At 44.1% G+C, this 22251-nt stretch overlaps 1 protein-coding gene across 2 annotated transcripts in view; it reads right to left on the reverse strand.

Annotated features, from left to right (window-relative positions):
• The window catches only part of TXK (TXK tyrosine kinase), a 67987-nt gene that overhangs the window by 40526 nt on the left and 5210 nt on the right, over nucleotides 1-22251 (reverse strand). The window contains exons 2-5 of one of the 2 annotated variants that reach the window (XM_084972023.1): nucleotides 7736-7870; nucleotides 6205-6259; nucleotides 4721-4823; nucleotides 3457-3662 (exon numbers count right to left, since the gene is read on the reverse strand). In XM_084972023.1, the coding sequence (XP_084828149.1) occupies nucleotides 3457-3662; nucleotides 4721-4823; nucleotides 6205-6259; nucleotides 7736-7787 (416 nt within the window). In that variant the 5' untranslated portion in view covers nucleotides 7788-7870. The remainder of the gene's footprint in view (nucleotides 1-3456; nucleotides 3663-4720; nucleotides 4824-6204; nucleotides 6260-7735; nucleotides 7871-22251) is intronic. The other variant, XM_013978653.3, reaches the window with a different exon arrangement.

Genomic DNA, 22251 nt, shown 5'->3' on the forward strand with positions numbered 1-22251 from the left:
GAAGAGATCTTCAAGATATGTTACTGAGGAATATAAGCAAGCGGCGGAGCAGTGCATAAAGTATGGTAAGATTTATGTAAATTAAATCTTCAGAGAATACCAGGTATATCAGTATGTGCATGAAAGTGCATTGAAATTTATTTGGAGGAGTTCCTGTTGTGGCGCAGTGGTTAACAAATCCGACTAGGAATGATGAGGTTGCAGGTTCGATCCCTGGCCTTGCTCAGTGGGTTAGGGATCCGGCATTACCGTGAGCTGTGGTGTAGGTTGCAGACATGGCTCGGATCCTGCGTTGCTGTGGCTCTGGCGTAGGCTAGAAGCTACAGCTCCAACTCGACCCCTAGCCTGGGAATCTCCATATGCTGTGGAAGCAGCCCTAGAAAAGGCAAAAAGACCAAAAAAAAAAAAAAATTATTTGGAGGGGTACTCACTAAATGAGTAATGGTGCTCCCTTTTGAGAAAAAAAGACTGGCTTTGACTCAGGATAGACTTTATTGGTTAAACCTTTGTTTCACTTACATATAGGTATACATTTTACATGTGTGTGTGTGTCTGTTGGATTGTGACATAAAATGTATTTTTATATTTATTTATTTATTTTTTGCTTTTTAGGGCCAAACCTGTGGCATATGGAAGTTTTCAGGCTAGAAGTTGAATCAGAGCTGCAGCTGCCAGGCTACACCACAGCCACAGCAACACAGGATCCAAATTGCACCTGCGACCTACACCATAGCTCTCGGCAACACTGGATCCTTAACGCACTGAGCAAGGCCAGAGATCAAACCTGTATCCTCGTGGATACTAGTCAGATTCGTTTCCACTGAGCCACAACAGAAACTCCTAAACTGTATTTTTTAGATCAAAAAATTTGCAAGCCTATATTTATATTAGCAATGAACAGTACAAATTAACCAAAAATAAAATAAAATCTGGGTTTGGAGATGTGGCAAAGCAAAATTTTGATATGACTTATCATGTTTGAATATTATAAAAGGCTATTTTCATTTATGAACTTTGAAGTTAAAAATTGTATTTTCCTTAAACCTGAGTCATGGCAATAGGCCACCTGCAGGAGTAGCTACTTACACAGTCCTGAACCTACTGACACCTCTTTTCTTACCAGTCTCCACATGCTGCATCTCAACCAAAAACTGGTGAAATGCTAAATTATCAGGAAAAGAGAAGGAAAGAGCTATGTATGTACTTCTCATGCTTAGATATTTAGAATCTCCAAATATTGCCAGGGATCAGAAACCAATACCAGATCTTTCTCCCAAGAAAGCACAGATATTCCTCAGAATTCTTCTCCACCCAGGACTCCAGTCTGATATTAATGATCAATTGCAACTGACAAGATCAAGTCTCTTTGTATCCCATTCCAGAGTCTTTTTTCTTCCCAATTTAATTCAGCAACTGTCGTAACGTTTGCTTCCAAAACTAGTCATTGTAGAAATATGGAAATGAGTAAGATACAAGATACAGTTCTGTTTCAATCTTAGAGCTTAACAGGAAAAAAAAAAATCAAATTCCTGAAGAAAGCATAAATCAGAATAAGAATCTGTATGGTAGGAATTATTTCCATTTTACAGATAAACAAAAACTCTTTAAAAATAGAACTCCCAGGAGTTCCCATCACGGGACAGTGGAAACGAATCCGACTAGGAACCATGAAGTTGTGGTTCAATCCCCGGCCTCACTTGGTGGGTTAAGGATCTGGCATTGCCGGGAACTGTGGTGTAGGTCACAGATTCGGCTTGGATCTGGCGTTGCTGTGGCTGTGGCGTAGGTCGCAGACGCAGCTCAGATTTTGCATTGCTGTGGCTATGGCACAGGCCAGCAGCTACAGTTCCAATTGGACCCCCAGCCCGGGAACCTCCATGTGACTCTGGTGCAGCCCTAAAAAGGATAAAAGACAAATAATAAAAAAAAAAAAAATAGAACTACCAAATGATCCAGCAATTCCACTTCTGGGTATTTATCTGATGAATATGAAAACACAAACTCAAAAAGATACATGCATCTCCATGTTCACTGAAGCATTATTTATAATAACCAAGATATGGTAATAACCTGTGTCCACTGATAGATGAGTGGATAAAGAAAATGTGGTATGTATCTCTACATTGGAATATATTTCAGCCATAAAAAGAATGAAATCTTGTCACTGTGAAAACATAGAGGGACCTTGAGGGCATTATGCTAAATGACATAAGTCAGACAGAGAAAGACAAATCCCACGTGGTCTCATTTATATGTAAAATCTTAAATAAAAAAAAAAAGAAAAGAAAAGAAAAATTGCAGTTTAAAAAAAAAAAAAGCTTGGGAGTTCCTGTCGTGGCGCAGTGGTTAACGAATCCGACTAGGAACCATGAGGTTGCGGGTTTGGTCCCTGCCCTTGCTCAGTGGGTTAACGATCCGGCGTTGCCGTGAGCTGTAGTGTAGGTTGCAGACGCGGCTCGGATCCCGCCTTGCTGTGGCTCTGGTATAGGCTGGTGGCTACAGCTCCAATTCGACCCCTAGCCTGGGAACCTCCATGTGCCGTGGGAGCGGCCCAAGAAATAGCAACAACAACAACAACAACAAAAGACAAAAAAGACAAAAAAAAAAAAAAAAAAAAAAAAGCTCATGGATAGAAAGAACAGATTGGTGGTTGCCAGAGGCAGGGGATGGGGGTGAAATGGACGAACTAGATTAAAAGGTATGAACTTCCAGTTACAAAATAAATGTCTTGCCATAATCTACAGCATGGTGACTAGAGTTCAGCAGTACCGTATTACATGTTTGAAAGTTGCTGAGAGTAAATCTTAAAAGTTCTCACCACGAGAAGAAAAAATTTGTACCTATATATGAGGACACATGTTAACTAGACTTGTGATTATTTCATTCTTTATAAGTATTGATTCATTGTTATACACTTGAAACTAATGCAATGTTATATGTCAATTTTACTTGAGTTTAGAAAGAACGAGACAGAGGAAAGAAGAAGGTAGGAGAGAAAGAGGAAGAGAGGGAGAGTGGGAAATGAAAGAGAGAAAGAAAAGAAAGAAAGAAAGAAAGAAAGAAAGAAAGAAAGAAAGAAAGAAAAAGAAAGAGAGAAATAAGGAAGGAAGGAAGGAAGAAAAAAGAAAGAAAGAAAGAAAGAAAGAAAGAAAGAAAGGAAAGAAAGAAAGAGGAAGGGAGGGAGCTCAGAGAGGGTTAGCGACTTGCCCAAGGACACACAACAGTATGCAGCAGCATGGGGATATAAAGCCATGTGTATCTAGTTCTGAGAGTCTACCTGAAACCATGGGCTGCAGTGTTCTCATACAGATGGGGAGGTGTGGGGAGCAGTTCCATTTCATTTACTAGGAAGTTATAAACTTGGAGAAAATGAGCCACTAAACAGAGTCTATGCTTCAGAAGTCTTTAGAGACTAAAAGAGGAGAGACTTGGTAAAGATCAAGCCATCAGTCTTACCCTAAACGGTCTCTTGCCTTCCACCAATGAGGATTATACTTCTCCAATATCAGGTACTCTTCAGCTCTCTTCAATGCTAAGTCATAGGGCTCTCGGGGCAGGAAATCATATAATGCCTTGACTTTGATCTTCTCTTCCACAAACTCAGAGGGTGGAAGGGGAGGAAGCGGCTTGCGTTTTGATGGTTGCACACGGCCCCTGTTGGACTGTAAAAACTAAGGAGTGAGTGGTTGTACTATTGTCTTAGTAATCTGGACTAAAAATGTGTAGAGGAGTTCCCTTGTGGCACAGAGGGTTGAGGGTCTGGTGTTGCTACTGCAGAAGCCGGGGTTGCTGCTGTGGCACAAGTTCAATCCCTGTCCCTGGGGGTATCCATGAGTCACAGGTGCAGCCAAAAAGAAAAAAATAAAAATAAAAAAGAAAGTATAGGGGAGGTCCCGTCGTGACTCAGCAGTAATGAACCTGACTAGGATCCATGAGGTTGTGGGTTCAGTCCCTGGCCTCGCTCAGTGGGTTTAGGATCCGGCATTTCCGTGAGCTGTGGTGTAGGTCACAGACACAGCTCTGATTCAACCCCTAGCCTGAGAACTTCCATTTGCCATGGATGCAGCCCTAAAAAGCAAACAACAACAATAACAACCCTCTAAAAAATGAAAGTGTAGGCGATAGAGCATATTTGCCTGCTGCCTGCCTCACCTTGAGCCACCTGCACCAAAGCAGAAGCCAGGGTGGGATAAACTTAGGAAATGACTCACCGTAAAACATTCAGATTCAGCAACACACTATCATTTTATAAATTCTCAGGATCACAAATTCTCTTGCCAGTAGTGCCCTGAATTTTTCTCATGTCACAATTCTGAAAATTCTACTTTTTAATAGTTTCACTTGAAAAATTTTTCTCTCTCGGAAAAAGAAAAACAGCTTCCTCCTTTCATGTGCTGTAAGCCTGTGTTTGGGTTTATCACACTTCCGAAGAAAACTGCTTCTCCAATGCTGAACTGAAAATTAGGACAATAGCCAGAATACATTTCTTCCCAATTTCAAGTTCTGCCAAAATATGGCAGAGTGGCTATTTTAATTGGTCTTTTTTTTTTTTTCTTTCACTTTCCTCTAGGACATTGATTCACTAAATGTTTATAGAGAACTTATTATGTGCCAAACATGATACTAGGCTCTGTGCATGGCAGCAAACAGCACCCCGTGAAGCACAGACCCTAAGAGTGCCACCTTCTTCTACCCCTTTTCCCATCAAAATGATACTCACATGCTTCTTAATTGGCAGTTCACTGAACCACGGTCTGCGACGCTGCGTGTATTTTTCTGAAAGTTCTTCATCACTGCTTAGGCTTATTTGTGTCCGTACTTGTCTGACATTGAAAAATAATCATGTTACAAATGATTATTTGTACTCAAGTTATCTATCAACCCCTTAGATTATCACAACCTCATAGAAATTGCTCCTTTCTACTGCTTTTTTATCCAAAAGAGGTCTCAACTCCAATTCCTCAGACAAGGTACTGCCTCTCAGAACTTCATTTTTCTTATCTGGGAACTGGAGATGCTAAGAGCACATAGAGTTGTTAATCAAATAAAATTTTTTTAAAAACTGGAGTTCCCATGTGGTGCAGGGGAAATGAATCCTACTAGGAACCATGAGGTTGCGGGTTCGATCCCTGGCCTCACTCAGTGGGTTAAGGATCCTGTGTTGCCGTGAGCTGTGATGTAGGTCCGAATTGACCCCTAGCCTGAGAACCTCCATATGCTGAAGGTGCGGCCCTAAAAAGACAAAAGACAAAAAAAAAAAAAGTATGTCAAAATAAAATTAAAAACGAAACGAAACGAAACATGTCACATGCCCAGTATAGAGTCTGGAGCATGTTAGGAGCATACAATTATAATCATAATCATGATGACCTTACTCTGTCGGGCACAATGTTTATCGTTTTACATGCATCACCTCATTCGATGGCAGCTGTTGTTGTAAGTATACATGGTATGTGATTAAGAACCCGTCTCTGGCTGTACCACCCTGAATGTGCCCAATCTTGCCTGATCTTGGAAGCTAAGCAGGGTCAGGCCTAGTTAGTACCTGGATAGGAGTTTGAATCCTAAGATCTACCACTTCATAAGGTGCCCTTGGGTAAGTGATGTAACCTCTCTAAGCCTCAATTTCCTCATCTGTATAATGAGTATTGTTTAAAAAGAAAAAAAAGAAAAAAGGTGGTTTTGAGAGTTAATTGCAATAATAAAAAAAAAAACCCACAAGCTTCTTATCCCAATCTGACATATAGGACAGTCCCATCCAGGGCTGGCTGTTACCATGGTCATGGTGCCTTGGATTTTAGCCTCACACAGCATTTGCTGAGCACCAAAGTGTAATCCACACGGATAGTTCGGGAGAGATACTCAAATAAATAACACAGAATTCTTGCCCTCAAGGGGTAAAAATTACAGCGTGAAACACAGACATATAAACAGCATATATGAAATCAACATTAAATAGAGAACCACGCTGCCTGCTCTGGGAACACAATGGAAGGAGCAATTAAACTCAACAGGATCAAAGAAGAATCACCGACCTGATGTTGGACCTATAACTGGCTTTCTACGAATGGGCATTCAACAGGGAGAGACTGGGAGAAGGGTTTCCCAAGTGGAGAAAACAACAGATACAAAGATGTGGAGACTCAACAGACAAGACACTGAGTAAAGGCATTTCTAAGAAATTGCCCTCGGAAGAAGACTTACCGCTTCTGAACGGAACAGCAGCAGCAGCAGCAGAAAATCGACTGGATGGTGTTATCTGAAAAGCAGATCATTCTCAACTGTTAGAAAGCCTTAATCCATGCTCTTGGAGAGATGAGGCTGGAGATGCTATTCCAAAGCAGGAAATCCGAGGGCAGGGGCGATAGAAAGGGTTACAAAGCACAGGCAAAGCCTTGACCTGCCCTTGTTCACTAGTAGAAGAGGATAAATTGTCAGTAACACAAAAACAAGTCACTGGCACCCTGGCCACTGTGGTTTCCCTTCTCAGGCTCTTGTCCCCAGGTCTGGTTTCAAGCATTTCCTCACTCTGTAAATGATAAATGACCATTATTGTCTACGCCATGTTGATCAGAGTGAATATCAGCAAATCAATGTGCAAAAGAATATGATTCCAAAAAGAGGGTTCTCCTAGGAATCGGTTAGCAGGGCTTTTGGGTTAGATCCATCATATTTCTTCAAAAATATTTGATTATAAGTATAATAAAATTCATTGAATTATTTTAAAAAATGCTTTACAAAAATCATTTGGGGAGCTCAGGGTTTGGGGAAGCATGAACCACACGTCTCCTTGCATGGCCCTGCCATATACATTTCTCTGCTCCAAAAACTATACATATTTTAATATATAATTTATATGTACATAAAATAATATAAATATATTAAAATGTGTAATATATTTATATCTTATATAATGTATTATATTATGCTTTAATATTTATTTCATTTTAATATTTTATGCATTAAAACTTTTTTGACTCTCAAATTTTCTATGGACTAGGTCCAAACATAAGGTATTTAAAGAAAGTATTACCTGGCTAGTAACTTTGGGTCATGCTTACACTTTTATTGTCAAAATTAGTCTTTCAGTTAGATCATTTGCCCACAGGCCTTGTTTACTGTAGGAAGGGTACCTATGCCCAGATGGACAATAATCTCTAACCCCCTGTGACCCAATCTATGGGAAGATAAGGGCAAAGAAACCATGAGACTCACAGGACATTTCCACCCCTAAGACTCCCATTGGACAAGGACTGATATAGGTAACTGAGCAAGGCCAATGAGAGAAAACCACAGCCTTCTGGACCCCATGTTGGTAACCACCCCCATTTTTAAGGGTAAAAACCCCTATAGGACAACAGAGAGCGGGGTCTCGTCTTCCCCCTCCCAGCTGTCCTGGGAGCTGTTTGCTTTCCTGGAATAAAGACTTTGCTTGCTTGGGGGAGGGGGGGAAGGTTAGATCATTTGCCTTGTTTTTTGGGGGGCTGCCCCATGGCTTATGGAGTTCCTAGGCCAGGGATCAGATCAAAGCTGCAGTTGCAACCTATGCCAAGGCTGCAGCAACACAGGATCCTTAATCCACTGAGCGAGGCCAAGGATAAAACCCACATCCTCATGGATACTATGTTGGGTTCTTAACCCGCTGAGCCACAAGGGGAACTCCAGGATTCTTAAGTAAGGTAGAGAAGGAAAGGAGGAGAAGGGTAACTGAGAACAGAGCTGCTACAATTCCCACCTCTATGGCTGTCCTGAGTCCTACATTGGTCAAAAATGCCCTTTGTCGCCATCTATTCCTCTTTGCCCCTTGCCTCTGCCAACTCTTTGGCTGAAGGAGGTGCTGCATCTGACGGAACCAACCAAATGTTCATTCCTGTGGGATCTGGGTTCTTAGTTAGTCTTGTCTTAATGGAGTTGTTACAATTTTCTGCTGATTAGGACTAGTATGAATATGAAGAAATGAAGCCAGTGGATCCCCTGACTTTCAAAGTCCTCTTTGTCCTCATGGTGAAGAATGAGCCCAGTTCCTTCCTGGTATCAGGATACTCATCCCAGCTACATGGAGACCCTTCCTGTGCCTATCAAGTCACTGATGCAAGGGATCTCAAAATGGTTAAAGGGCTGTCTCAACTTCCCAAACTCACAGAGGAAAGGACTCTTCTCTTGAGCACTGGAATCTCCAAACTCACCAACCAAAGTCACAGGGAAAGAGAAAAACAACATTCCAGTGGGTTAAAAGATGGTGAGAGGGGCCCCTCCCATCTCTACTCCTTATGTCCCAGACTCATGCATCCTGGGTTAGGGTTAGGGTTAGGGTTAGGGTTAGGGTTAGGGAAACACCCTATCTGCTGCTGGCTTAAGACATTTATTGTATCCTCTAGAACACCAACCCAACTTGGCAAGATGCTGTCTCTGAGATGTCACAGGACTTAAGCCTTTAGCAGGCCATTCCCCTGTCCTATTAAGCCAGCTGCTCCTGAATACGACATGGTTAGAATGTTCAGAGAACCACTGAGCCACCACCAATGAAACTAAGCAGATGGGTCATCTTATAGCCCTTTGCTGACATCTTCTCATTCTGTCCCAATTCCAAGAGTTTCCACCACATTCCTCTCCCCGAGATCATTCCCCCAATCTCCCGATCTTATTCTTTCCAGGTTCCTGGCTAGCAGGCCAATTTTTTCTTTTGCCATTGGCTATGAGTCAACGTCGATCAATGCCCACACTAACTTTCCCTAATGAAGAGAACAAACTGATGTACTTCTTGAGGTTCAGGGGAGATTTTATTTCAACACTATTTTTCAGGCTGCCTCTGAACAGGGCTGTAGCACGATGGCTATTTATTTCCTGTTCATGTAGGCTCAGGAATCAGGCCTGCTGGGAAATTCCTCTTGAGGTCTCTGGTGTGAGTTGAAAGAGAAACAGAAAGAACAGGAACTGTCGGACTATGTCACCTGCTCAAGAAATTTTCTTGAGCCTTCTGGATCTATTGGAGCCCCCTTTTATATATACCATACATTATGATGGATTACTTCTACGCATGCCAAATTGTTTTGGTTCAGTGAATCAGATAACACTCAGCTCGTGACAGGCAGTTTGGACTGCATAGATATTTCATGGTCCACGGTTCAGCCTTCAGTCTTTACCAGTAGAAGGAAATACTTTTCAAATAAAAAGGTAGTTATCAGCACAGGGTCAAGTCATTATGCCACATTCCTGGGGGTTTGTGCTGTGATTCTCATATTGGGACTCTTCAGAAGCTTCATAGAGCCAACATTTTGCTCTTCCTTCCAGAAAATCACCCATGATAATTTGAGTAATTGATCATTACTCCCAGCAACAGAGCTAACCCTGGACCTCTAAATATACGACCGAATAAATCCCAGATCCAACATTGATTCTGTTTTCTAGAGTCACTTTTTTTTTTTTTTTTTTTTTTTTTTTAGGGCTGCACCTGAGGCATATGGAGGTTCCCAGGCTAGGGGTCTAATCAGAGCTGTAGCTGCTGGGCTACACCACAGCCACAGCAATGCAGGATCTGAGCTGCGTCTGCGCCCTACACCACAGCTCATGGCAATGCCAGATCCTTAACCCACTGAGCAGGGCCAGGGATGCATCCTCATAGATACGTGTCGGGTTCATTACCGCTGAGCGGCAACGGGAACTCCCCCTGGAGCCACTTCCGATACCAATTACTGAACCTGTCAGAGTTCTAATATGAAACACGACGCACTTAAATTGGAAAAATTTTATAAGAGTTTACATACAAGGGACTAATTACAAACGTGTAGAAAGGGGTAAGGGGATTATAAAGAATGTGCTGGAACCTGGGTCCATCAGTGGAACTGTCAGCATCCCCAGGTCCCAAGGCCCAGGAAAGTGAGAGAGAGTTAAGGAGAGCAGAGGCCACTTTATAAAGCAATGATCTGCTGTCGAGGGACACAGTCAGCTCAAGGCAACCTCACCACAACTTCCTCCCAGGGCTTCCCATGGGTGTGACGCAACCAGAAGCCACAGGGCTTGGAAGCATATTGAACCAAGGCCTACAGATGACTTTTCCTGGCTAGAAGGCAAGGTGGAGAAGAATGGACACCAAGAGCCGCCACGGAGGCTGGCTTCCACTTTAATCCCTACAGGTCATCCTTCCAGGGCAGAGTAGGGTGGATAAGAATAAAGGTATCCAGCACCATAATCAACATACATGGGTTCCTTTTCCTCTCACCTTCAAACCCTAGATTCAGGCATCAGTTACTTGCCTTCCTCTGATTTAGACACGGCCATCACTCAATCTTTGGAACACAGACACATTGGCGATCCATTGGTAAATATCTCATTTCTACCCTGGAGATGAAATTCTAGCCCATGGGAGTTCCCGTCATAGCTCAGTGGTTAACGAATCCAACTAGGAACCGTGAGGCTGCAGGTTCGATCCCTGACCTTGCTCAGTGGGTTAAGGATCCGGCGTTGCTGTGAGCTGTGTTGTAGGTCACAGATGCAGCTCAGATCCCGAGTTGCTATGGCTCTGGCCTAGGCCATAGGCCAGCAACTACAGCTCCGAGTAGACCCCTAGCCTGGGAACCTCCATATGCCACAGGTGTGGCCCTAGAAAAGACAAAAAAAAAAAAAAAAAAAAAAAAAAAAAAAAAAAAGCCAAAGAAATTCTAGTCCAAGCCCAGGCAAGGATTCTTCTTTGCTCCCATGTTGCATCCCTCACGCGTGGTTGCATAACTTTTTGCCTTAGCCTGAACCAAGAAAACACCATTTTCCATCCTAAAGTTGATTTCTGCAGGTGAAGATAGAGTCCCCCAAATCTTCACTATGTTGTGTATTATTAGGTGTTTGGATCTCATGGCTTCTGACTGTCACTTTTCATCTGTTGGCCTCTGCATGAGCAAGATGCCGAAAACGCTTCCCAGAAAGAGGTATGTCGGTACCTGGGGCTCTTTCTACCTTGTTAGGAGTGTGTCTAATTTACCCTCTTACCAGCCTACTCCAGCATTGTTTCAGAGCCCCACATAGACATACCTCTATGCAGACCAAGATGCAAAGTCAAATGTAGGTTACACAGTGGGGTGAAGCAGGCCGGCGGATGGTGTCAATTGTGGCCAAATGCTGTGCCTATGCCCCGTGGAGAGGTACTCGAACTCAAATGTTTAAAATGCTCCTTCCCTCTCCAAATCACCATTTCCCCCTCTCTACTGGATCATTCCCAGGAGCACAGACATGTACTGCTACACCCATTCAAAATAAAACAAAGACAAAACTATTCTTGATCTTATTTCTTCCATCCGCTTTGCACCCCATTTACAGTAAAATCTAGAAATGAGTCATCTTTATTTGCTGTCTCCCATTCTTCCCTCCCACTTTCTCTAACCCATTCCAGTCAAGCTTTTGTCCCTATTACTTCCCCAAACTGCCCTTTTTACTGTCACCAATGTCCCATGCATTTCTAAAAACGATGGTCCCTTCTAAGGCTTCATCTTACCTGACCTTTCAGAAGCATTTGACATTTATGTCCTCCTGGTTTTCCTTCTTCTCAGTCTCCTTGGCTGCTTTTTTTTTTTTTTTTTTTTTTTTTTTTTTTTTTTTTTAGGGCCAGACCCACGGCATATGGAGGTTCCCAGGCTAGGGGTTGAATCTGAGCTGCAGCTGCTGGCCTACACCACAGCCACAGCAACTCGGGTCCAAGCTGCATCTGTAACCTACACCACAGCTCACAGAAACACCGGATCCTTAACCCACTGAGCAAGGCCAAGGATCAAACATGCATCCTCATGGATGCTAGTCATATATATATATATATATATATTTTGTCTTGTCTTTTTAGAGCTTCACCCGCAGCATATGGAGGTTCCCAGGCTAAGGGTTTAATCGGAGCTGTTGCTGCTGGCCTACGCCATGGCCACAGCAATGCAGGATCCGAGCTGCTTCTGTGACCTACACTACAGTTCACGGCAACCCTGAGTGAGGCCAGGGATCAAACCCACAACCTCATGGTTATTAGTCGGGTTCATTAACCACTGAGCCACGATGGGAACTCCTCCTTGGCTGCTTGCTTGTCTTCCTCCTTAACCTCTTGGCTGACCCAGAGCTTCTGATTTCTTCTCTTCTTTTCTCTCATTCATTCCCTTGATTATCTCATTCCTTCTTGTGTCTTAAAAACTGTCTATCTGCTGGAGTTCCCATCGTGGCTCAATGGTTAATGAACCCAACTAGCATCCATGAGGACACGAGTTCGATCCCTGGCTTCAGTCAGTGGGTTAAGGATCCAGCGTTGCCATGAGCTGTGGTGTAGGTCACAGATGCAGCTCGGATCTGGCATTGCTGTGGCTGTGGTGTAGGTCAGTAGATATAGCTCTGATTCGACCCCTAGCCTGGGAACCTCCATATGCCTCGGGTGTGGCCCTAAAAAGACAAAAGACAAAAAAAAAAAAATCTATCTGCTGATGACACCCGGAGGGACACCTCTAGCCCAGTTCCAATGAATTTCAGACTCGCGTATCCAAATGCATTCTCAAATCCTCCACTTGGGTGTCTCCTGGACACTTCAAATTAACATGAAGAAATCTGAATGCCTTTCTTTCTTCCTCTGCAAAGCTGCTCTACCCATTCTTCTCTATCTTGTCAAAAGTAACTCCATTTGTCCAGTGGCTCAGGCCAATAATCTTGGAGTCATCTTGACTCCTCTGTCTCGCTCTCTCACTGCAGTCTAACCCATCAGGAAATCATGCTGACTCTTCCTTAAAGATATATCCAAGAGTTTCAGATTGAGATGACAAAAATTTTGGGAGGTGGATGGTGGTGATGATGGTATGATAATGTGCATGAACTTGGTGCCACTAGACTGTACACTTGTAAATGGTTAAAATGCTAAATTTTGGAGTTCCCTGGTGGCTCAGCAGGTTAGGGATCCAGCGGTTGTCACTGCTTTGGCTCGAGTCACTGCTATAGCACAGGTTCAATCCCTGGCCCAGCAACTTCTGTAGGCATGGCCAAAAAAATAATAATAATAATAATAATAAAGTAAACTTTATATTAGTTATATTTCACAATTAAAAACACCAGCACGTGTGTGCACACACAGAATCTCACTGCCCTTCCCCATCCTTCTGTTACTCCCAAGGTCTGTCTCCATCATCTTGTCTGGATTATACTGATTATACCGACATCTCATCTGGATTATTACAGCCTTCTAATTTCCTGCTTCGACCCTTAACTCCCCCTCTGGTTTATTTGCAGTGGCCAGAATAATTCACTTAAGACTTAGGTCAGATCATGTGTTCCTTTCTCAAAAACCCACAATGGCTCTCCAGGTCACTGGGCGTGACAGCCAATTTTTTCATAATAGTCTATAAAACTCTCCACGATCTGGCCTCCCCGTGCCCCTCATCTTTTCTCCAATGAGCACGTGCTCCCTTCACCCCAGCCACGCTGCCCCTGCCCTGTTTCTGGGTCAGGTCTGCTCGCACCAAAGCTTGTTCTGCTGGGATCATGCTTTCCCAGGCAGCAGCCTTCTTCCCTCGCTCCACTCCTTCAGGTCTGCTCAGATTGAGGAGCACCTGACCCTCTTACCATCACTTCCTGCTCTCCACTCCCTAACTTTAGGACTCCTGACTTTGCTGTATTCTTCCTTTTTTTTTTTCTTTTTTTTTTGGGTGGGGGGCTACATCCATGGCATGCAGAAATTCAGGGCCAAAGAGTGAACACATGCCACAGCAGTGACCTGAGGCACAGCCATGACAATGCTGGATCCTTAACCCACTGAGCCACTAGGAAAATTTTCTTTTTTTAATAGCATTTCTTTTTTTTTTTCTTTCATCTTTTGTCTTTTTAGGGCCACACCCACTGCATATGGAGGTTCCCAGGCTAGGCGTCCAATCGGAGCTGTGGCTGCCAGCCTACGCCAGAGCCACAGCAACACGGGATCCGAGCCGTGTCTGCAACCCACACCACAGCTCACGGCAATGCCGGATCCTTAACCAGCTGAGCAAGGCCAGGGATTGAACCCACAATCTCATGGTTCCTAGTCGGATTCATTTCTGCTGCGCCACGATGGGAACTCCCAATAGCATTTCTTACCTTCTGACACACTATGCAATCTATTATTACTTTTTTTTTTTTCTGCTGCCTCTCCTACTACAATATAAACAGGTATCTTTGCCTATTTTTTTCGTAGTTTTATCCCAAGAGATTAGAATAGTTTCTGATATCTAATATGTTCTCAACAAGCATGTGTTGAGCGAATAAGAATATAGGAATGAATTGGTTTGATGGAGCATCAAATTATCACCTTTTCAGAGCACCCACCTGTCTTAATTCGGTCCTAATAGGAAAATGAAAACTGAATCTGGGGACAGAATAAACAGACAGAACAGAATAAGCCAGAGAATAAGTAGTATAACAGTAAGAGTGAGGATGTAGGATTAGATTATGAAAGTCTTTGAAATAAGGGAAGATAGGATCTCGACTGTGTAGGTAGAAGGGAGTCTTATTAAACACCAAAGGTGAGAACAACTTGGCCACAGGCTACAGCAGAGTAACCCCTGTGCTCAGCCTTTGTAAGATGGGCCAGCAAAGTGAGCTATGACCATCTATGGCCACAGGTTTTGTTTGTTTGTTTGTTTGTTTGTTTTGCTATTTCTTGGGCCGCTCCCACGGCATATGGAGGTTCCCAGGCTGGGGGTCGAATCAGAGCTGTAGCCGCCAGCCTACGCCAGAGCCACAGCAACGCGGGATCCGAGCCTCATCTGTGACCTACACCGCAGCTCATGGCAACGCCAGATCGTTAACCCACTGAGCAAGAGCAGGGACCAAACCCGCAACCTCATGGTCCCTAGTCGGATTCGTTAACCACTGCGCCACGACGGGAACTCCTGTGGCCACAGGCTTTAGTATCAACTAAAAACGTTTCATATCATCAAAGCTAAGTACCTATAATGGTCACTTTACTCCTTGAAGAACCACTGGCATGTTATATTATTGTCTAGATTCTTCTATATGATCAAAATGCTTCAAAGCTAAAATGTATACATTAAACAAAAAAGAAAAATCCAGAAGATCAGGTAGGTCTGTGACTAGACAGGTGCCTAGTCTAGGATTGCACACTATTTATATGTACATGAGTTTTAGTGATAAATGTAAAAGACTTTTTATTTCTTTAATTCAGCCAATTGTCTCACCTTTTACCCAATCAGAATCATCATCTTCCTTTGCAGTAGCCCTAATTAGAAAACTATTCTATCGGTTCTCCTTCCTAATTTTCCTCTGTCGGTCTATAAGTCCATCATAGAAATCTTGGATTCTTCCTGAGCCCTGTCCTTTATATTCAATGTGTTCAATTGTTTGGCTTTTTCTTCCTGTCTCCTCTTCCACCAACCCAGTCCAAGCTGGCATCAGCCCACCCCTGTATTTCTCCTTTAGTTTATTTAATCTTCACAATGACCCCAGGAAGGAGAGGCCACTTTATAGAAAAGGAACCTAAGCCATAAAGAGGATCTTTTGCTGTGACCTCAAGGACTTACAAAGGGAGAGTCAGGATAGGAACCCCAGGCTGGCTGACTCCAGAGTCTCTGCCCTTAACTCTGGGCACCAAGTGCTGGTTGAGTGACTGAATGAACTGGCCAAATTCCTCACCTCTGAGCCCTGCCTCTGAGCCCTCTCCCCCTCAATCTGTTCTATATACTCCTTTTCTTAAAGGCTATCTCAGGAGTTCCCATCGTGGCACAGTGATTGACAAATCTGACTAGGAACCATGAGGTTGCGGGTTCGATCCCTGGCCTTGCACAGTGGGTTAAGGATCCGGTGTTGCTGTGAGCTGCAGTGTAGCTTGCAGACACGGCTCAGTTCCTGCGTTGCTGTGGCTCTGGTGTAGGCTAGTGCCTGCAGCTCCGATTCGACCCCTAGCCTGGGAACCTCCATAGGCCGTGGGAGCGGCCCAAGAAAAAGGCAAAAAGTCAAAAAGTCAAAAAAAAAAAAAAAAAAAAAAGGCTATCTCAGCCAACTGATCTCCATCTTCAGGGCCTAAAAAAGACTCCCTGGTGAGCAGAGTTAATAACCCTGTATTGCATATTTGAAACTTGCAGAGAGAGTAGATGTTAAAATGCCCTATTGCACACATAGTTACTTATAACTGTGTGTGATGTCTGATTTAACTAGGCTCGCTTTGCAATGACTCACTGAATCGCTATGTTGCACAGCTGATACGATTCTAATGTTATGTCAATTATACCTCACTAAAAATTAAATTAAATAGACTCTCACATATGGCATCAAGATGCTATCTTTGCTTATTTCTGAGGCCTTCCAGGACCTAGCTAGTGCCCCTCCGACGAGTAGTGTTCACCAATTCCTATTACTCCAGCTTCTTCTTTTCCTCTAGTCTCTAGTCTCAGAGACACCTGGCATATTTCTGTCTCCAGCCTGAAAAAGGCTTCCATGGCGATCCATTTGCATCTAATGTTCCTCCACGCTCCCAAAGCACTGGGATCTGTCTGGCCCTGTGTCTCTTAATTGGGCACCTTCTTTGATGGTCATTTACATTTCTTTGCATAGCCTTCATCTCTCACAGAGCTTCTGAATCGCGCCACTATTGACAGCTTAGACTGATTTTGTGGGTCTTTGTTGCGGGGAGCTAGCTAACCCATGTGTCTTAGGATGTTTCGCAGCATCCCCGGCCTCTGTGCATTAGGTGCCAGCAGCCACAGCCCTGTCACCCTCTCTTCCCCTGTCCCCTTCCCAGGCATGAAAACCAAAATGTTTCCAGGCATTGTCAGATGTCCCCTGTGGGCAAAAATCACCCAGTGTTAAAAACCACTGTGCTGGGTTTTAAGCTTTTCACTTTCAGGGTCCAAGTCTTATATTACTTTTGTCTCGTAAGTAGCATCCACCACCAGATCCTGGTACATAACAAAAACCCAATAGATGGCTGTTAAATTAACACCTCCCCGATATCTATACCATCGCACTTACGACGAGGCTCTATGCCGTAACCCCTCGGTTCTGCCACATGGTATCTCATAGCTCGATGCTGGCCGCAGAGAAAGCGAGGTTGACCACGACCTTTCAACTAAGTGGAACAGCAAAGTTGAAGAACACAGCTTCCGGAGCTTCTTAGTAGGTCATAAGTCTAACCTTTTGTTCCAGATATATATATATATATGAAAAAAAAAATAAATTAAAGAGGAGAAGAAGGAGCAGCAGGAGGAGAGCAGGGAAGAGAAGAAGAAAAAGCAGTGGCAACTTCTCCCAAATCAAGCATCAATCCATGAGATGCTAAATGAAATGATTACAATCCGATGTTCAATTTTTTTTTTTTTTTCTGCATTAGCACAGCATGTGGGGTTGAGGAGTCAGGGGACAGAGTAACCTGAAGTCAAATCATGGCTCCACTTTGTTGTAGCAACAATAAGATTTGAGGAGCCTCATCTGGAAAATGTTGGCAATAAAACCTGCCTTCTAGGAGAGGCCAGTTCCCCACTCCTATCGACAAAGCATTTACCCTATGCGGGCACGACAGTAAGAGCTTACTATGCTATACCAACTCACTGCCATCGCACGGAAACAAGGGTTGTTATTATCCCCCATTTTACAGACAAAGAAACTGAGTAGCAGAGATGTGCAGTTGTTTATTCAAAGTCACATACCTAAAAAGAGCTGGGCCAGAATTCTCTCTCTCTCTCTCATCTCAGAGAGCTTGGCTGAGTCCATGAACATAGTAACGAGACTATCTTTGTGGATGAGAAGATGACATAGCAGAAATGGAGTTCCCGCTGTAGCACAATGGGATCAGTAGCATCTCTGAAGCGTCAGGATGCAGGTTTGATCCCTGGCCCAGCACCGTGGGGGTTAAAGGATCTAGCATTGCTGCGGCACGACTGTAGCTCAGATCTGATCCCTGGCCCAGGAACTCCGTATGCTAAGACAGGAAAAAAAAAAAAAAAAAAAAAAAGAGCAGTGATGAAATGCCTAGAACATAGCAGTCACGCATTTTACCTCCAATTGTTTCCCTCACTCAGTTCCCTAGAACTCATTCAGCAAGTACATACTGTGTATTCACAGGACAGATTTAAGGTAAAAACAGAAGCAGATGTGGTTTTCCCTCTGAAGACAAAACAGGAAGAAGTAAACCAAAGTTGAGCTTCAGCCCCCAACTCCTCCGTTCTGAGCTCATTCTTTACCCCCGTTCACTTCATTCAGGTCCCTGATCCTTTTTTTTTTTTTTCTTTTTGCCTTTTCTAGGGCCACTCCCATGGCACATGGAGGTTCCCAGGCTAGGGGTCTAATCAGAGCTGTAGCCGCTGGCCTACACCAGAGCCACAGCAACGCCAGATCCGAGCCGCGTCTGCAACCTACACCACAGCTCAAGGCAACACCGGATCCTTAACCCACTGAGCAAGGCCAGGGATCGAACCCGCAACCTCATGGTTCCTAGTCGGATTTGTTAACCCCTGAGCCACGACAGGAACTCCCAGGTCTCTAATCTAATGGCCTCTCTCCCTGCTATCCGCTCAGCTCTCTGTGTCGAGAGCTCAGAAGCTTGTTCTTGATAAGAGATGAAATGCCTAGAACATCTCTGCTACTTGGTATGAGAGTAACCTGATACAACAGTAAGCGCTTACTGCAGTGCATCTTTTAAAGGCATTCTCGTTTGTAGCTATGACACCTGTACATATGAGGGTGATCAGAGAGAGAGAAATTGATTGAAGGAAATGGTTCACACAATTGTGAGGGCTGGCAGGCTGGACTCAGGGAAGAGCTGAGGTCTGAGTCCAAAGGCAATCGGCTGGCCAAATTTTTTCTTGCTTACTGGAGGTCAGTCTTTGGTCTAAGAAGGCCTTCAACTGATTAGATGAGGCCCACCCATATTGTGTAGGGTTATCTGCTTTCCTCAGAATCCATTGACGTAAATGTTAATCTCACCCAAAAAATACCTTTACTGAAACACCTAGAATAATGTTTAACCAAATACCTGGGCACTGTGGCCCAGCCATTTGACCCATAAAATTAACCATTATTAGAACTTAAATTTAAATACATAGAACTTTCAAAGAGAAAGTATGCATGAGCAGGAATGATATCTGGGGACTAGAAAAAGGCCTCCCTCTGCTCACTGAACCCACAATGCATGACTACAAACTAGCCGAGTGGATTATGAACCCAACAATAAGGTCTTGTTATCTCTACTCTGTTCTGCAGCCTGGAATTTAGGAGAAAGTTTTTCTCAAAAATACTTACTTGTCCTGATTCAGAGTTCCCATCCTGGCTCAGCAGTTAACAAATCCAACTAGCATCCAGGAGAATGTAGGTTCGATCCCTGGCCTCGCTCAGTGGGGTAAGGATCCAGCGTTGCTGTGAGCTGTGGTGTAGGCTGGCAGCTGCAGCTCCGATTTGACCCCTAGCCTGGGAACCTCCATATGCCACAGGTGTGGCCCTAAAAAGACAAAAAGCCAACAAACAAACAAACAACAACAACAAACTTACGTGTCCTGATTCAATAGTGAAAACAACTGCCTTCCAATAAAGGTATAGCCTCATCTGCCATGCATTATGATAAGTATTTTGTTCTATCTCCCCCGAAGACCAAGAACAACTGTTAGCAAGAGGTCCATTCTCTGCCTTGCTTATGATTCCTGTTGTACAGCACCATTCTTAACAACTAGTTGCTGCCCAAGAAATAATTGTGGAGTGAGTGAAAAACAAGTTGTGACAGCCAAGCAGCTTCCTGGTGTTCTCTGCTTGGCATGACTCTGCAAGACACTAGGCATCTTTATTTACAGACCGAAGTATTGATTTGGTCCAAAGCAGACAACAATGATGAATAGCTTGACAGTCATTTTCTGTCAACAGCATCAAAGATTTTCCAGGTGAGTGGGTACATGGAGAGTCAGGGAGAAAGGCCTACTATGATTACAGAAGCCATTCTTTGAATTCTTTTGCTCATTAATCTGCAGAGAGAAAGCTCTTTTGCACCACTGGAAAAATTCCCAGTTTAGCAGAAACTCATGCATAGCTGGCCTTTGCAAAGACAATCTAAAATGCCCGAGAGATCGACAGTGACTATTTGCCTGCTGGAAGGTTATATTCAGGGTTGAGGATTATTGCAGGAGGGAGCTGGAGCTTCCTCCCACAGGTGTACATCTGCGCTGTTCTTTTCGTCTGTTTCTTATTCCCCAGCAAATATCTTTAATTATATATCCTGCACCAGCAAATCAGGAAAAGGGCATCGCATCCCGCCCTAATCTCTGTGACCTTTAAGAGTCCACATGTCTCTCATGGGTAAGGTGGTCAAACCTCTCATTTTATTTGGTATTCGACATCTTTCCTGGGAAGGCCTGCTCCCCCTTCTCCCACCCCCACAAGGCTTCTATTAGCATCCTTTCCTGGCCTGGCTTGTGTGCGCAGCTGCTGCAGGGCTTGGCTTGGGAGGTGGTTTCCACCAGGGGGCGCTGAAGTGAGCCAATGGGAGAAGTACCACTTAAAGCAGTTCCAGGGCGGCTCTCAGCCCAACAGGTGTACCGCAGATGAAGAGCTGTTGGGCCTCAGCCGTCTAGGAAGTAAAGCTGGTGGCCTTTCATCCATTTCTAATGTCTTCAGGTTTATATCTGCGTAACCTTGAGTACATCCCCTGGCATTTCCGATGGCAAAGTTTCATTTTGAATCAGTACCTCGAGTGAAATTCATTACTCCTGAGTTTGGTCAAAATAACTGGCCATTGGCTGTGATTTTTATTTGAACAAGAGCTGCCTGAACCAAAGACCAGACTAATCAGCCAACCCACACCACCCAGGTTGTGGTTTTAGGACGAGGAATTCTAGTGCAGCTGCACTCACAGCTGAAGGGCTCGAGGAAAAGCCTGGAAAACCCATGACTTCAGAAAAATGCCTTTGGGCCATTAAAGTTGATCCTCTAAGGTCACAGCAAGATGCACCTCATCTTTCCAGAAATTTACAGAAAGGCCAAAGCTTCTCATGACTAATATATTCCCCACCACTAGACCGCTTTCTTTTGTTTTTTGTCTTTTTGCCTTTTCTAGGGCCACTCCCACGGCATATGGAGGTTCCGAGGCTAGGGGTCTAATTGGAGCTGTAGCTGCCGGCCTGCGCCAGAGCCACAGCCACCCAGGATCCAAGCCGAGTCTGTGACCTACACCACAGCTCATGGCGACGCCGGATCCTTAATCCACTAAGCAAGGTCAGGGATTGAACCCGCAACCTCATGGTTCCTAGTTGGATTTGTTAACCATTGTGCCACGATGGGAACTCCACTAGACCTCTTTCTTAAGGGATTTTCGAAGACAGACATTGTAATGAACTTAACCCGTGTCTTCTGGAAGGTGTGACACATAGCTTGCTTCTTTTTTAGCCTGGATTTCTACCTCTGAGCAGACACCAAAAAAGGCTTTCTCTATCTATGCCAGACTGAGAACCCATACCACTGAAGGAAAGAAAGAAAAGAAAAAGAGAGAGGGAGAGGATGATAGGGGAGGGACAGAGGGAGGAAAGATGGATAGTTTTTCACAGAAACATTCAATTTAGAGTTATCCTTTACTTTCAGTTTGTGCTCTTTATATACTTGAAGCATTAAATTATCCTTGTTGTGTGTGTGTGCGCGCATGCACACGTGCCTCCTCTAATACTAAAAGGACACTCCTTTCAACAAAACTGCAGAAAGAACACTATTTCCTTTTGATATTAAAATGCCTGTTCTTCTAAGAAACGATAGCCACAAGAGATGAGTTTTTGAATATAATGACAAAATAGGTTCGCAAACCCACTGTGTTTTTTTGTTTTGTTTTGTTTTGTTTTTGACAGTATCCTGTCTGGCAAAGCTTCAAGTGAGGGGAACAGGTCCATTAGGGGATTCATTGGCCACTGACATTAGGAGATTTGCTGGTTCCTAACAGAAAACCGGCCACAAGCTTATGGGACAGTAACTGGTAAATCTGGGTGGAGGAGAACGGTGCTGGCCTCACTGGACCTCCAGGGTGCCGTTGGGGAGAGGGTACGGAGACCCTGGGAACCCGGCGAGCTGCATGGGGCACTAGGCACCAGGGGAGACAGCATCCCGGGAGCAAAGATGCTGAAGGGAAAGGCAGAACCTCCCTAAAGCCTGATGGCTCTGTTACAGCTTCCTTCCGAAGCCCCGGGCCCCTAGCATCCCAGCATGGAAGCCCTTGCTGGCTCTTCACAGTATTGCATTTCCTCCTGGTCCTGAGCTGGTGTGAGGGGTTAGGGTTAGGGTTAGGGTTGCAGGCAT

Source organism: Sus scrofa, chromosome 8 (genome assembly GCF_054392235.1).
Source record: "Sus scrofa isolate SSC_HxYL_T2T_F1_AM1 chromosome 8, Sscrofa_HxYL_maternal_Yorkshire_Landrace_v2.0, whole genome shotgun sequence".
Classification (NCBI taxonomy): domain Eukaryota; kingdom Metazoa; phylum Chordata; class Mammalia; order Artiodactyla; family Suidae; genus Sus; species Sus scrofa.